Source organism: Rhipicephalus microplus, chromosome 8 (genome assembly GCF_043290135.1).
Source record: "Rhipicephalus microplus isolate Deutch F79 chromosome 8, USDA_Rmic, whole genome shotgun sequence".
Classification (NCBI taxonomy): domain Eukaryota; kingdom Metazoa; phylum Arthropoda; class Arachnida; order Ixodida; family Ixodidae; genus Rhipicephalus; species Rhipicephalus microplus.
The window spans coordinates 28,706,244-28,723,160 of record NC_134707.1 but is presented as its reverse complement, the minus strand read 5'-3'; the positions used below and the strand labels follow the sequence as shown (position 1 = coordinate 28,723,160).

General features: G+C 44.2%; 1 protein-coding gene across 3 annotated transcripts in view; it reads right to left on the bottom strand.

The window, feature by feature from the left end:
- The window catches only part of Cat (Catalase), a 58,553-nt gene extending 42,819 nt beyond the window's left edge, over positions 1-15,734 (bottom strand). For all 3 annotated transcript variants that reach the window (XR_012885526.1, XM_037416497.2, XM_037416499.2), the window contains exon 1: positions 15,497-15,734. Coding sequence is in view for 2 of the 3 variants with exons in the window: in XM_037416497.2 (XP_037272394.2) it covers positions 15,497-15,550 (54 nt within the window). In the remaining variant the exon portion in view is untranslated. The remainder of the gene's footprint in view (positions 1-15,496) is intronic.
- Between the last annotated feature and the right edge of the window lie 1,183 nt (positions 15,735-16,917).

Genomic DNA, 16,917 nt, shown 5'->3' with positions numbered 1-16,917 from the left:
AGATTAAGTATAAAAACAAGACTTCTACGGACATCCCCTTTTAAATGTTTCGGCGACAAATAGTGAAAAATACGGTCGAGTCATCATCATCATCATCATCAGTCCTAATGCGACCACTGCAGTACAAAGGCCCCTCTCATGTTTAGCCATTCAACTTGGTCCTGCGACCGCTTTACGAAAAACGTTATGCCCGCACACAAACTTCTCAATCTAATGCCCCCCCCCCCCCCCCAACTCCGTTCTTCCGTCGCGTGCTTTCCTTCTGGAATCCATCACACTATTTAATGACCAGCGATTATCTCACCCTCTCGCTGCTTGCCTAGTCCATGCCCATGTCTTCTTTATTTTGACTGTCACTAACAACCGCTAGTTTACCGACCTGATCAGATTTTATCACATATATTGCCGTCTGATAGTATGGCCCTTGATGACAATCATGATGCAATCTGAGCAAGCATCCAGAAGACACAATTATTTGCCGAATTTGTTTTGAGACCGGAAAAATAGCGATCCACGCACACCCGTGAGCAACACGGACCAGCGAAGCTCGACCTGAAATCACAGCCTGCGCCATCTAGTCGCGAGCTGTTTGCTGTCGACAGTATTGCTTCCACGGAATAGCTGTCTAGGGTTCACAATCAGTGGTGCAGCATTATTCGGACACCGTCATGGCGTCAGAACCCCCTCCTACTCCCCTGTCACTTCTTATCCTACAGCTGATGTGGTAGTTTCGACCTCGACGGGGGCTTTAAAGACAATAGTCTGTCGTAAGACACTTGAACGCAGAAATTTTAGTTTGTCTGTCTGTCTCTAACACGAAACGATACAGCGGCCCGCCAAAGTTAAGGCACTTACTGATCGCCCAGCTATTTTGAACTGGTGGTTGCAGTCATACTTGTGAACGTGGTCCATCAATAAGCAAATAATATAGGTGCAACATCAAAACAAAAGTATTATAGGTTGCGTGTTCCTTTATTAGAAAATACATAGATACATCATCCAAAAGACGACATAGAGTTTCTTAGGCTGCAGCGCTATGCACGAAATAAGGCCAACAGAACATTATCGCCTTTCGATGGCATTTGCAGCGAAGCGCGCAGATACGCTGCCAATTTTGTGCTTGTAACTTATGTTTGTAAACTACAAGTTCTTGACATGTATACTTACAGTATTATTTGTACATTTGTATTTCATGTTTTCGCATTTTCGTCATTTCGCCGAATAGCTTGTCTTTCACCGCGAAGTGTCCCCCGCTTTGCTTTGCGGTCCACTTCCTTGTGGGCATCATGCAACTCGGCCCTCCACGTCAAAAGATCACCGACCCCTAGTCTAACATTACTATGACGAGATGGATAAGAGAAGTGCTCTTGACATCAGACAGCTCGCCATTGAACGGCGCGAACGGCAAAGGTATCGGAATGGCAATGATCCTTGCACTCTTGCTGACGGGTGTGCACCCAAAACTTGTTGCCCACTACGGCCCCCACGGATTGATTCGAATGTAGCCTCGGCTGCTGATGGGCAACATCTTTTTTTCAAACCCAGCACTTGCTCCCAGCTGCTATACAAAAGCCAAGGGCGAAGCAAAACACCTAAGCTTGCTTTTGCAATGGCGCTTCCTCCACTCGTCACCTCCTGACGCCGACGACCTTCGACGGCAGTGTAGCTCTGACCGACTGGACTTGATCTACGCCATCTACTGACTCCGACAAGAGCTCTCGCAAGTGGTGCCCCGTGCTCGGACTCCTGTGACCGTGTTTCCATCTTTCCTATCGTTCCTATCCCCTCTGTTTGTTGTCGCTCCTTCTGGCTTACCACCTCACGTCTCTTCCTCTTTTCTACACCTTTACTCCTACCCTTTTTATCCCTCTTCACCCCCATCCCTTGTGAGCTACTGTTGAGGTGTCGCTCACTGAAGCAGACAGTTACGGGGCTCACTTTTCTCTTCCTTTCTTTCTTAAGAATCACCTTCTCTCCACTGATCGGCTGTTGGAATCGCTGCTGCATGCCTCGCGGGAGCGTTGCAGAGATTCGCCGACAAACCGGATCCCACCGTATGTTCTCTGCCCTGTACATATTTTAAACACTGCCACGCCCTTGGCGGCAATGCCTGACCTTCCCTTCGCTGGCTTGGCAATGTCGGAAGATCGGCCTTTCGAAGCAGGAACTCGCGCACCGCAGCTATTTGGATTCTCGAACCAAGGTTGGCCTGACGGCTAGCGCACGGGCTCTTGGTGAAAATTTTATACGTCGTGCTGCATGCACAGTGCCCTGATCCGCAAGGGGGCAGCACCATTGCCGCCATATTGAAGGTTCGTTCATACTCGTCGTCCTGCAGTTCGTGCTTCAGCGTGCAAGAAGTGGTCCGGAAGCCTCTATCTAGACAACGAAGTTTCGGTACGGATCTCGAACACAGCGCGTATAGCAAGGTTTTTTTTGTTTGTTTTGTTTTCGTGTGCGATTTGCGCACGGACCTCCACAATGGCGACCCCGATGCTAGTGATTCTCGTGGATGACGCAAAGTGTATACCCCCCCCCCCGATATCTATTGCTATTTATTCATTGTTACGTTATTGTTCACCGCTTAGAAGACTATGTAAATCATCATGTGCCTGTTCAATAGATTCAAGTTTGCGCTTGTGTAGGCCCGTGTGCTCAGATTTGGGTGCACGTTAAAGAACCCCAGGTGGTCTAAATTTCCGGAGCCCTCCACTACGGCGTCTCTCATAATCATATAGTGGTTTTGGGACGTTAAACCCCACATATCAATCAATCAATCAAGTTTGCGCTTGCGTTCGTGTGGTTCTCCGTCTTCTGAGTCCGTCTCCTAAGCGGCGCACAGAAACGTAACAATTTATACGTCGGCTGAATAATTAACTCACGCACTCCGGCTAATAATATATACCGGTCTTTATTGAGCCACAGTTCTTGATATGAATATAAGGCATGCCGTAGTGGAGGGCTCCGGAAATACTTAACACCTGAAGTTCTTTGACGTTAACATAAATTTAAGTGCACCGGGATTCATTCCCACGACCTTCGGGTGTGCAATGAAGCACCATAACCCCTAATCTAGTGGTTGACCCAGGCTGAGCACCTTATCGGCAAATATCACCTTTTGGGGACTATCACAAAATAATGAGAACTAATAGACAATCATGCCGATAAAAAAAGTAGGCGGAATGTTATTCGAAGTAATTGTGACCTCTTGTGAATAAAGAATTGTGAAAGAAAAGATTACGAAGGTCGCAGGTTTGGATCATGCCGGTGGTATAAGTTATCTTTCCGTCCAATTATCTGCCTTCGCATTTAAATTAAAATTAGTTTTAATAACGCCCCTCCTACTTTCCTTGGAATTGATGTCTGTTAGTTTTGATTAATATTGAGTGTAACAAAGAAAATCAAGCCATTATATTCTTTATCTTTCAATAAGTTACTCCTTGTTTCGCAAATGTTATATATATATATATATATATATATATATATATATATATATATATATATATATATATATATATATATATATATAATGCGGCCTATATATATAGCTTGCAATATTATCTCGGCCGGCAGAAAGCCCCTGAGCATTGCAGAAAACAATATCTTGAAGAATCGCTGCAGAACCGGACGCGTCCTAGAACACGACGCACGCAACAAACCACTCACCGGCTCGGAAAATAAAAGAAAACAAAACAAAAACAAAAGTAGGTCGACACCCTCTGGCACAAATAAACGAGGCAAGTCGAGACCTGTCGAGAGCGGCGCAACAAGTCGACCTTCCCATACCGAGTGGATACACCCCGCCGTCAGCAACACTGCCACGTGTGTACATACGTGCAAAAAGCGTTGACCTGCCTGTCTCGAGGTTACGCCATTCACAAGATCAACGCTGGCCGAGCGCCCTGCAATGGGCCTGCATTGAACGCTGACCGTATGCACAGGCCTGCTGGGTAAGGAGGTGGTCAGTCTGGCCTCCTTGCAGCTGACTGCGACGATCGGAAGGTCAACTCGGGAGAAAAGGCGCCTACGTGGCGGTTTCAGGGACGTGTTATACGTTGGCTGCTGTTAAGTAAATACGTCACATAGTTCCGGCGTTACGTAACGGGCGACCCTACTTGTACCTTGATAGCTCGGGGTCACGTGGTCCGAACGGAAACGTCACGAATGACGTCATATATCACCGACGTAAGGCGAAATTTCACCTGTTGCTAAAGAGGTATGTATTATTATTTACCAGTGGTTGGCCTGTGTCAGAAAAAGAATGGTGGTGCGGCCACCTAGCCATTTTGTTCTCAATATTTGGCCACCATCACTTCTGCCAGATCCGGAACCGCTGGTAATGTGTCGATGACGTCACGCAAGAATATTTCTGCGCGAAATTTAAAAGTACTGACCATGGCTTTCTTCTCTATTAATAAACGTGTTAGATTTTTCATCACAATACACCAAATAATTGTTTGAATTAGTGCCCCTTTAAGACACGCAAGCCTCAATCAGGCGGTATCAGGCTATAATTTTATAACAGTTGAATTCGTCAAGCACCATACATTCTAACACCTCCTATGCGCATTTCAATGCGCTCAGGCCATTCACTTAACGTTGCTCGTCTATGTGCACGTACTGTCACTTGCTCGTCATCATTTTTCCACGGCACAACTAATAACTGGAACGACCTTCCATGCCACATCACTTCCAGCAGCACCTCAAATGCCTTCATTGAGAAACTAAAAGATTTTGTCACGAACAGTTTCATTTTTTTACAGATATCCACCCCTTATATAATACCCCTCAGGGGTCTTTAAGGTAAATACATGAAATGAAATAGCTGGTGCAGTCTCATCGCACAAAGCGCAGAAGAACAGTTTCATTGCGGCAGATTTTGATGCTTGTAGAGCCTCTGCTAAATTCTCAGGTTATCAATCAGTGTACAGATGTAGTGTCTAAACCGATGCTTAGCAACAGTGAATTCCGCATCGTACTTCAGGCTCACATAGCACTCGCATTGAATTTTACAGCACAAGAGCTTGCACACTGCACGCTTCACAATTGCAGCAGCGAGTGCGCACACAATCGCAAGACGCGTTCCGAGAGAGCCGAAGCATTGTTCCCGTCGAATACAAGAATACACGAAGGTGCGGGACAATGGGGCGAACAGAAAACGGCCATATTTTTTTATCCTTGTGTCAGTAATATCTATAACAAGTCTGACCTCGTACGAGGAGGACACGATCAAGTATGCGTATGTTACTAGTTCTATGTGTTCTGTGCAACTCGAAGTGGCTTCGAGTAGGACCACACGTCTTCGTATCAGATATACCCGAAGGACAACGCGGTCATTGTGAAAAAAAGCGCTGTGGCGCCTTCGTCGGCCTTCCAAAATTAAACAACAAACCCCTACGAAGATCTCGACACACCTAAACTATATATATATACGTAGATTATAAAGAGTCTGGCTTCACTTGCCGTAGAATTAAGGAAAAATAAGTATACGCCTCTAAAAAACTGTTTATTGGTGACGTTTCGATCGAACACCGATCTTCATCATACCTGATGAAGATCAGTCTTCATCAGGTTTTCCTCAGGTCTAATGAAGATCTGTCTCCGATCGAAACGTCACCAATAAACAGTTTTTGGAGGCGTAAAATTTTTATATATATATATATATATATATATATATATATATATATATATATATATATATATATATAATCCACCCACCCACTCTAATTATGTGTAGCGTTCGCTGATTTAACGTCACTAAGGCTAGTTGAACGGAGCTTGTCACATGACTCTGCAGCTTAACAATTGACAGTTTCAGAACATTTCAGAACACACTCTAGGCAAGCATTCCTAAAAAAAAAAATGCGATGCGATACCATTAGGTTATCCAGGATGACTGTAAGCCGGTCATCTTCTCCACACCACCTCCGTTTCTACCGCCATATAGTATCGCCTTTGCTCTCCTCCTCTATGTCCATAGCTTCACCCTCTCGACGTAGCTGGCATCTCTCTGCCAAGCTCAACTCACTACACTGGGGTTTTCTTTGGACCAATGAGTTTTCAGCATACTAAACGTGTTACTTCTGGCGCAAAGCTAAATACGTGAAGAAGGACCGAAGAAAAATACACAGGAGCGCCAAACTACGGACGGTTTATCGCCGGCAAAGCCTGCAATTCAAGAAAGCTTCCACGCATGCGTAGTGGCATCAACGTGTCAACTAGTAAAATGTCCATTAAGCATGATGTCCCAGGCTAATACGGTACAAATGATCACTGTCAACTGACACAGGCGGCGTGAACTGGGCGAGAATAAGCCCTTCCTTTCCCCGTGCCCTCTCTGTCTCGTCGGGCTTCTATTTCGCAGACGGGCTAGAAAGTGCGGAACAGGGATCCCCAGGGACTTACTCCGGCTGCAGGCAGCTCGGCCATTAAAATATTCAGAATAAACCACTCTACTCGGCTCGTATACATGCGAACCGGCCAACACTGCCGCGACGAGAAGGCGTAAAAGGCTGGCGTGATGTTTTTTTGTTGGTTTATTTGTAATTGTCGCGTTTGCGTCGCTTGAAACGGCGATATAGAAGACCAGGTGGGTTTATAACGCAGCTGAGAGAGACTATTATTGTGTTAAGTGAGTCAGTTTCAAACGGAGCGATGAACAAGGCAGGTTATACTGTACTGGTCGGTGCATTGCACAGCCTCGAAAGTAGGGTATACGTTCTGAATTTTTCCAGCCTCTGACGAAATGTTCCAATTCGCATGCATGCGCACATTATAGGACTTAATCGGCAATTTCGTCCTATTTGTTTACACCTCAATTACCAGCGATATCATGCTTATTAGTGACTAAATATGTAAGATATGCAGTGATTTTTTCTTCGAGAAAGGGGCCGAAAAAATTAAAGCTGAAAAATTGTGCCTAGTCAGAGCCGCGTGTTAAGAATGACGCCTTCATGAGGGCTTCGAATTAATTTTGACAGACAGAATTTACAGCGACTACTAGGAGCTACGTAATATCACATCAGTATTACGAAAATTTGAATCACTAATCGTTGCTGATGTGCTGTCAAGCGCAATGAAGTAACAATTATCGTGCTTCATTTTCTTTGGCGGTTGATGATGAAGGGGAAACGAGCATTTACTATTAAAATTTAAGATATTAACTCAGCATTCTATGAAACAATCTTCAGTTTGGACCCGTAAAACGCGACTAATTGAAATTTTCTTTTTTTCACACAAAATTATATTACCGAGCACATCATGGTACTTCACTCCTACGCAGTTTAGTAGAATAACTGTCGAGGTTTAGCGTTTCAACCCCACGTCATGACTGTAAGAGACACCAAAGTAAGGGGCTCCAAAAATTTTGACAACTGCGGTTCTTTAACGTACTCCAAAATCTAAGTACATGACCCTCATGCATTCTGCCATTAAAATGCAGCCGGAATGCAATTTCATGCCCATTAGTTTAGCAGGTAAGTACACCGCAACCACCGTGGCAAGTACCTATACGCAGATGATTATGCGACTCGTAAATTAACACACCTATCCAGTGCCTGTCATTCTCGCAGTAAACTTGGCCGCTACACCCGCAAAGCGGCTTCTATAGCGCCCCCTGGCGTGTTTATTGCAGGCACAGTGGCTGAACGAAGAGGAATTCAACTTCATTTCATGCTATTTTATTGAGCCATCACAACCCAGACATTGGGCAGCACACCTACTTCTGTTACAAAGGCAAATGTACTCCAACCAATTTGAATGGCACCTATAAACATACGCCGTGACTTGGCAAGTGCGACACGAGCATTTTGCAACTGCACCCGGCTGCGATGAACCACATCCAGAGGAGTTCAGAAAAAAATAAGGGGAAAAAAGCTGATAGATGCATGTTGTTCATCGAAGAGAAACGCGGTTCCTTTTCTTCTATAGGACCGACTGTCAGTTCGGTATGACAAGTGGGTTGCCTATTGAGGCTAACAAGACATCTGTTCCGAGAAGTATGTGGCTGCGGCACTACAAAGAATAGGTCGATTTCAAAAGAAAAGGCTTGCACTCGGCGAACGTTCATGCTGTTAGGAGTGCATTTTGTTTTCTTCATGCGAAGGGAACTGTCACACGATGCGGTACGGGCAGCATTTATGTTTTCTTCAGAGTAAGCGCGAATGAAGAAAAATGCAGACGCGATATATAAGCCGAATCGTTACGTAATACGTCACGAAACATATCGGTATATACGTTTTCGATATAAGAAAGAATGCCAAAGGGTACCACTTTTAAGAATAATTTTGGTCATCTTGAAGTTTTTTTTTTTTATTTTAATGAGGAGGAGAATTCTATGGCAGACCTGTTTTACTAGTGGGAATTCCTGTGAGCTTGTTCATATAAAACAATTAGAAGAGAGCTTCACTATAGCTAGTAGAATTTGCCGTTTCACGCGTGACTTGTGAGTTTACCTTGAGTTCCTGTGTCCTCATGCAGTTCTTTTACAATATCTGTGGTCACAGGCACCAAATTATCGATGTGCATTTCCTTATCCCTAGAGCAATATGCCGGCGGGTAAACCTTCTCCACCAAGAAAAAAGAAATTGGAATGATAGGGGGGAAGGGTAGACTGAATCCATCTAGTTCCCTTTATTCCTCACACCTTCCTGCACGAAGTTGATGCCTATGGCTGTCTGTAGGTACGGTAAAATAGCTGAAGGCACTGGAAGTTAACAAGCCACATTGAATAACTACTTAACCATAAATACCTTTATTAGAGGATATACAATTAGAATAAGTATTTCGAGCAGTAATGAATAAGTCGTTGAAATAAACCAAGAAGTAAATTCACATATTCCTAAAGAAGATATTGAACAGACAAGTACCGCCTCAACAGGAAGAAAAGCTCATTTTGTAGCGAATATTCGAACATACTTATATCGACCATGTATACGTATTGTTTTTGCCAATCATGTGATTTCAACTGCTCCGTTTGAAATCTTGGAAATTTAAGACGCGCTTCAGTGTGAAAGAAAACAAAACTTACGAACGAATTTCAAATTTGACAAAAAGGCTTATGCATTAAGGCGTAATAGGCATTTTCGCACATTTTCTCTCGCCATTAGAATGTGCCTCTGCTTCATAGCGTGATTCGTAAACTTAGGCCAACTGCTTCGTGTGTGTATGACACATATACACACATAAACGTTTGCAAAAATATACGTGTATTATCACTCCTGATTGCAAGTTCGGAATCAGCGGTTTTAAACACCTCAAGTGATGCCACTTTTGCGAATGGAGACATTACGCGGCACCAGACGGAATTTGCGTTCGCGTATAATGCAGACAGAAACGAATTTTGTGGATTTACGGTGCGTTTACCGAAAGAAAGCGGGTCACGCTGAAGGCCGGAAGTTTTTTCCGCGGTTTTTTTTTTTTAAGTCAGCCAAGGAGTCAAATGAAAAAAAAAAGAATATGGACATTTGGATAGATTGCGCGAACATACGAGAGAAAAATGAATTCAGTGTTACTTTAAGCGGAGTAAAAAGTTCGCTAATGACGACAGATGGAGGCCAATTATGTACTCCGCGTTTAGAGCTAAACACCACGTATGTCAAGGCACTGCAATCTTAATTACGTTATGGTTACACGCAAGCTCGAACTGTTTTTCTCTTGTTCGATTACAACACAAATTACTTCTGTAACGTTGATGTTATTACTAACCAATGTTGTATTGTCAATTCTTCACAGGGGATCCCTTAATTAATGTGCTACCGGGCCTTCTCCTGTACATGTATTTTTTGTGTTTCACACAACAGGCTTGACTTAGCTTTTGAATAGCTATCATTCTTAATCCACAAAATTCAGCCCAACACGTGCACTCTATTCGCTTCATTTTACTTTCTGTAAAGTTTAACTTTCAGTAGCACTGCCAGTTGCAGTGTTAGTGGCATGCATTAACGTGTAAGAAAAGAATGCACCTTTGCTGAAATATATTATTGCCACTCCGCCTATAGTCACGCGAGAAAAGCAATGCCACTACGAAAGCGCGACTGATTATTCGATAGGTTAGTGTATCTCATTGCGCAAGCATCCAAGCGGCCACATCTGCAAGTGATTGTTTTATTCATTTTCGGCTAGTGCTACAAGTGTCGATGACTTGGCAGGGACAATGAAGTAATTGGCTGCCGAGTCACGCTTCATGATACGCACGCTGCAAGGTAACACTTAACGCTGAACACTGCTGGCTGATAATAATTCACACCGTATAAGTTGTACAACCGTTTATTATATGGTTACCCACGTAAATGGCAAAAGTGAGCCTCAGCAAACGTAACCCGTTTAACAGTTTAAGTAGGTGGTAGTTTGTTTTCTCAGTTACACACATTTCGCAAAGAGTCGTCAAATAATTCAAGTTATCTCCGTAGAAAGCATTGTTCTTACACCATGAACTGTAAAAATAGAAAATTTCGTTCGCTGATAGAAGTGTGTTCAGAAAAAAAAAAAAAACGGTTAACGATTTTGAGAACTTCGTACTCAACTATGGGAGAGTGGTGAGCCGCCCTAGCCGCAAAGGTCACGTCATATCTCGCTCTTTCAAGTTGCCTTCATTGACCAAACAAATTGTTTCGACGTTTAAAATAGGCATTACCTTCGACCCATATTTTGCAAATAGTCAACAGATGCTGCAAGTTATACCGGTAAAAAGCTTGCCGTTATACCGTGATCCACAAAAACGAAAAATATCTCACGCAGGTTAAGAGCGTGCAACGACCAAATGCAGTGTGTCCTTTAGGCTATACGTAGATTAGGGAGGACATATAAACCGAAAGTTCTTGCACATTCTTAATACGCTTATACTTTATCTCTCAATTCGTACCGTACGTTACGAAGAGGTAAAAGGCCTCACCACACAACGACAAAAACGCTACGCACGTGGTCATCAAGCAAGAAAGCCTAAAGACAACAGCATCAACACGTCGTCAAAACCAAACAGCTGTTGGTTATGCGGTGATATGCGGGATATGCGGTGAAACTGTCTTTCGCTATCAGGGCCGGTCATAAAATAGACAACGTTGCACCGCCCCGTAATCGCAAACAAAACACTTCTCTGGAGGCAGACTTCGTACCTCGTGTGATAAGAGTGGTCGAGTGGCCTATGGGAATGTCGGAAATGTCGGATAAGGCGCTGGAGCGAAAACTGTCGTCTGGGGTGGCATACCGGGATAAGCGGGGACACTCAGATTATAGCACGTTCAAGGAGGCGGCGAAGTCAACGAAGAGTGTGGGTTCGAATCGCGTGGGAGCGTTCTACAGAAGCTTGTTAGAAGAAAAAGCTCAACATACCAGCATATGCCTTGTTGTGACTTATACTTTTTCACAAAATACACCCGAGCTTATTTTTTTTTTGGTTTGACGCACACGTGAACCAGAGCCGAGTTCAAGCTATTTCGATCTCCAGTACAAAGTCATTGCGCTGCTTTTTGTCAAGGGTGTGCGGACTCTATATTGTCGATGACCTATGACCATAGAAGCCCTTCCAATAACAATTAGAATTTTACGTCCCGGAAAACCACGATATGATTATGAGGAATGGCGTAGTGGAAGACTTCGAAAGTTCCTTGCACCCGGAAACGGGGTCCTTCAACGCGCGGCTGAATCTGACTACATGGACCTTCAGCATTTCCACCTGCATTGAACATTCAGGCCACAAACTGTATGAATTTGATACCGTGACCTTCGAATCGGTAGTCAAAGCACTTGACCACCATGGCGGGTTAGCCAAAGAAGCTGCTTGCATATGTAAGAATGGTTTCATAATGTACAAGAGGTATCTACCAGAATTATTCGCGATAACCGTCAAGTGATAAACCGGAAGTCCAGGGTGGTTTTCATCTGAGTCATCATATCAATTGTGACGCGACGAGAATAACGTCCTTAAACCACTGTCAACCTGGTTGCGGTCCGGCGGTTCTTAGCTATGTATATCCCGGTTTTCCTGTGGGCCCTGGTCTTCCAATTAAGCGGACAGATAGATGACACGTGCTTGTCTGGTTGCAGCAGTTAAGAACAGCCACGGCACAACTGGATGATGTCCACCTGCTTCTTTATACCTATCTCCTTCGACTAGACAGTCGCGGATCCATTGTATAGTATGAACGTTGACGGCGCTGGTCTTTTTCTTTAGCCTTGAAGCAAGCACCGAGTGCCGTAGACTGTCATGCGAAGGCCGCACGTTCATAAGAGAAACAAGCGCAAGTGTTTTGTGAGAACAGGAAGCGGCCATCTGCGCCTTTTGTTTGTGTTGTATCCTTCAACGTTGCCAGGTCGGTAAACGTCTTGTCGATAGAGGCGCTGGGTTTCCTGGACTTCCCATTTGGTTGAGCGTGGATCGTCTTGCGTAACAGCGCGAGACCAGGCAAGGTCGAACGATACACATTAAAACGCCTTGAAATCCCTCGTGCCTCTATAGCAGCGACACACCCTGATACGCCCTGTCGGTAATTAATTTTTTTGCATTAACGTGCGCGAGGTTCTTATCCGTTGGGAGGAAAGTTTCATCCCAGACCCCCCCCCCCCCTTTTTTTTTTTTAACCATTGCTCGAGTCCAAAGGACATGCTCAGCAATATATGAAAAAAAGAAAGAAATTTAAAGTGAATGATTGATGTGCTTTTCACAATGGCTGCTTTGACTTTCTTTCCCGAAGTTATTTGACGTGAGCAGGTGATTACCACTGAACATGCCTCACAATGTACAGGCACAAACGGTGATCACCAGGTGAACGGGAACGCCATATTGCAAATTGACCATCCGTGTGTTGTTGCCCTGGTTTTCTCTTTTCTTAGTTGCGAGTTTTAGTAATAATAGTGACGTACCGTTTACCCAGTGACGTCACGTGCGAAGTTTCTGCTCAGGCCATGCGACCCCTAGCTGCTGAGGTGCTAACGAAAGACGCCCGTGTAGGGCCATTGTTCCTGAAGTTAACGTTTGTACACTGGAAACTATGACCAACGTACAATGTTACGAGCTAACTATTATGATTGATATGTGGGGTTTAACGTCCCAAAACCACTATATGATTATGAGTTACGAGCTAACTAAAAGTCATTGTAACCAACTCACTCCTCAATTCTCATATGGTAGGCTTTACGTTGAACTGTAATTGCCGTTTTATACAATTTCGCGGGCTTTTTTTTATTTTCTTTCTTACGCCAAACCGCCAGGCGCCAGCGGCGTAGGAAGACGTACGTGTAACGGTAAAAGTCGAGGAAAAATCTGCGCGACGCAAAAGCGGTATTTCCAACTGGGCACAGTACGGATATGCGTGTGCCAAGAGTTAATAACAGACTACGTGGGAGTGCGCATGATAGATTCGAATACTCTGTTATGCCTCGTTTCGGAATGTTTCGTCAAAATGATGGGCACGCTCAGAAAATTACAGCCGTCAGAGAGTTCTTCAGAAACGCCAAGCGCAAAAGCTGGTTTACAGGAGGATTTGCAACGCCGTAAGCAGGAAAAAGAAATACTACTTACAGAGATTACAAGCAACCATTTTTCTCTACGCAGCGTGGAGCTACGCAATTTTTCAAGGAAAAAAGTAACAAAACAACCTAGTTAACTTTACCGACACAGGGATCAAACGCCTAAATCCGAAAATTTCGTTGAGTTTCCTGTCGAACAGGATGTTATGCGTCGACTAATAATGAATGTAACCCTTCGTTACAGGTATGATAATATTGTATGATCCATGTTTTCAAAAAGTACCGCGCACAACAAATCCAAGAAGGGTGAACGTAATACACCGAAGACAACTTGTACAAATGCAATAGAAGAAACAAGTTTAATACAGGCTCTTTGAACGACGCCTTACGCTATAAGATGGAAGATTAAGAAAAATTAAGCTTTAAAATACTATACGCTGATACAGTAAATAAGATTATTACGAAGATTGATTATTAACAAGTTACTCAAACTTTATCACCTTGTAATGGCTTGTGAAAGGCTCACAGTATATTTGACAAACAAACAAACAGAGAAACAAATAAATAAATAAATACATAAATAAATAAATTAGCCTGTCTTACGGTCCCCGCTCGGAAATTATTACGGGTCCGTGAACTAACCATGCTGTTTTGATGACGGCCTCTTAGTATTAACAATTGTTTCAGTGTTGCAAGAAGAGTATGAAGTATGCCACATTTTTTTCGCTGACGTACACCTTATTGTGAACAAACAACAAGGTTGTCCAACGTGAATGCACAATTAGAATATGGACGCACAGTTGGGAGCAATGTTCAGCGACCAAAAACGTGAAGGAAATAATTCTTAAAAAATATATTCTGGCACAGCCGTCGAGCGTGAAATTGACAGTGCACATTCGAAGCCCGTTCATGTCTACTTGAATTAACACATTGAGGAAGAAATATGAAAAATTCGTGCCAGCTCTTGCCAGTTCTGCTTGCGACTGGAACGCAGGTTCATTTTTATTTGCAGTTTACCCCCATCGCCCCAAGGCGTTTCATGTGGGGGACGCAAATAACTTGATGTTTGCGACACATATTTCTCTAAAAACATAAAAAACAAGCAAATTACGCGGATTTACGCAGATTACGCAAACATTACCACGAACCAGGGGCTTAGTGTCACAATGTTGGGCCCATGTATATCGCCAAAACAGAAACCTGAATATTAAGCCATAAATCTTACAATCATGCACAACTGACAACAATGAATGTACCAAAGCAAGCTCGGATGCGTTGTAGCTTTTGACACAGTACGAGCGCCACGTGAAACGAAGTGGATGGAAGTGGCCTTGAAAAAGTGCGCGCTAAAGCGCGTGAACTTTCCTCGAGTCAAGCAAGAGCCTGGTTCCTGCGCATGCGCACGGGGAAAAATTAGCGAAGCGTCAGCTAACTTGTAAACACGTTCGCGGCCGCGGTCAGCTGACGTCTGAACAGGCTACAAGCAAAGCGAAACCGAACGCGATGAACGCCTTGTAATAAGCACCTATTAGCGAACAATAATGTGGTTTTACGCCCGAAAGCCAGGATCTGATATTGAGAGACGTCGTAGTGAAGGGTTGCGGGGCTTGAAACCATGACCTCCGGATTAGATGTCGAGAACCATAATCACTCGATCATAGCGGTGGTTGACTGCGGTCAACTGATGGCGCGACAAGCTGTCAGACAAGCGAAGCTACACAAACAAGTATAAAATGTTAGTGCTTGGTATTAGGCAGCGATCAGGAAAACAAAATAGGTGTGCACATTGCGAATCGCTAGTTTCGTTGGATGGACAAGTTATACTTGAGGTCCTAGCACCGGACTTCTCCTAGCACCTGTCATGAACTGTTCATGGCACCGGATCGTCATATCGCAGGAACTGTGAGACTGGTCATAGCACGATACTTGTCATCGCACTGGCCATAGCACTGCTGGCGGTAAGGCATGCGCCAGGTATTTCGAGTATTCCAAGAGGAAAAAGCGGGCGGATCGCAGTAACAATCATGTTTACCTTGTGAGTCTCCTTGTATTCCTTGAGCTGATCGGATGCCTTGTCGCGTTCCATTGCGTCGGTAGCTCGGTTCCAAAAAAAACACCGGGAAACGGAAGAAGACGAAGATTGGAACGCGGTCGAAAGAAGATCCGAAAATTCGGGGTTGTGCGAGTTTGACGTGCAGAAAAACAACGCACAGCAGGGAGGCGATATGAAGACCTTGCTCCTACAACCGACGCTACGTACACGCCTCTCTCCAGCTGCTGTCCCCCGCGCGACGTTTTTATACCTCGACGCCGGTTCAGAGAGGAGGCTTGAGAAAGAGAGGAAAGATGGCCGCTGCTGCATGTACCGCGTGCTTGGCATGGAGGCAGTGGGGACAACGCAGAACCAGCCCCCACGCGGAGAGCGTTGAAAGTGAAGAGGAGGACGACGCCATCTCCGGTCTCGCGCTATCACGTAGCCACCGGTGCTGCCGTCTGCTCGCTGCAGTGGCGCGGTTGTTTTCTCTATCGTGAAGCGTGCAAGCCAGATCGGCTCCTTGTTAGCAATATCGTGATAACGCTTCGTACTGAAAAAATCGTGGGGGTGGGGCAGGGGGATGATCTCTTACTGTGTCCCTATACAGCGCAGATCAATGGATCAAGTAACGGTTCCCAATCAGAATACCCATTATCACTGACACACTTGCTGTAGGGTCTTCCAGGTGAAAGGCTGTGCAACAAGCGTGAGTGAACAAAGAACAACACAAGCAGTGGATTTCACCAGTCGCGTAATTCCAGAAAAATAATGAGGGAGAGACACACGTCGCGTGATGGCAGCCATTGTTATATAGAAATGTTTTAGTTTTATTTATGAAAACTAAAATCATGGTTAAAAACGAAATTTAGAAAGAAACATTAGTTACTAGCTCATTTTTGCAACCCTTTATTTTTCATATTTTCCTATATTTAAATGTCCCCCATCACTTTTCCCAATGCAGGGTAGCGTATTATAGCTCATCTAGACTGGCCAACGTTCCTGTCTTTCTTCCCTGTTTTGTTATTTCCCTCCTTCCATGCAGCCATGCCATTCGAGTGGAAACGTGAAAGACCTATACTAGCACTTTCCCTGGAGGATAACACATAACGCTACAGCTTTCATTTCTCCAATGCACATCATCCATCCTGTAAACCTGTGAGATAGGGCCTCCGGTGAATTGGCCTTTAAAACTTTCTCGTAAAGCAATTTGTTTTATGTTAAATTTTGTTAAAACAACACAATCATATTCGTGCCGTTGCATTTTTACTTCATTGCGCATTATTTACAGCGAATCGTCAACATGAATAAAGGCAGATCATCGGGGATTCTTTGTTTTGTATTTCAAACAACGGCGTAATAAACATTTGCGGCACTTCAGAACCAACCCTAAGCATTCCGAAAAGCTCATGCTGTACAGT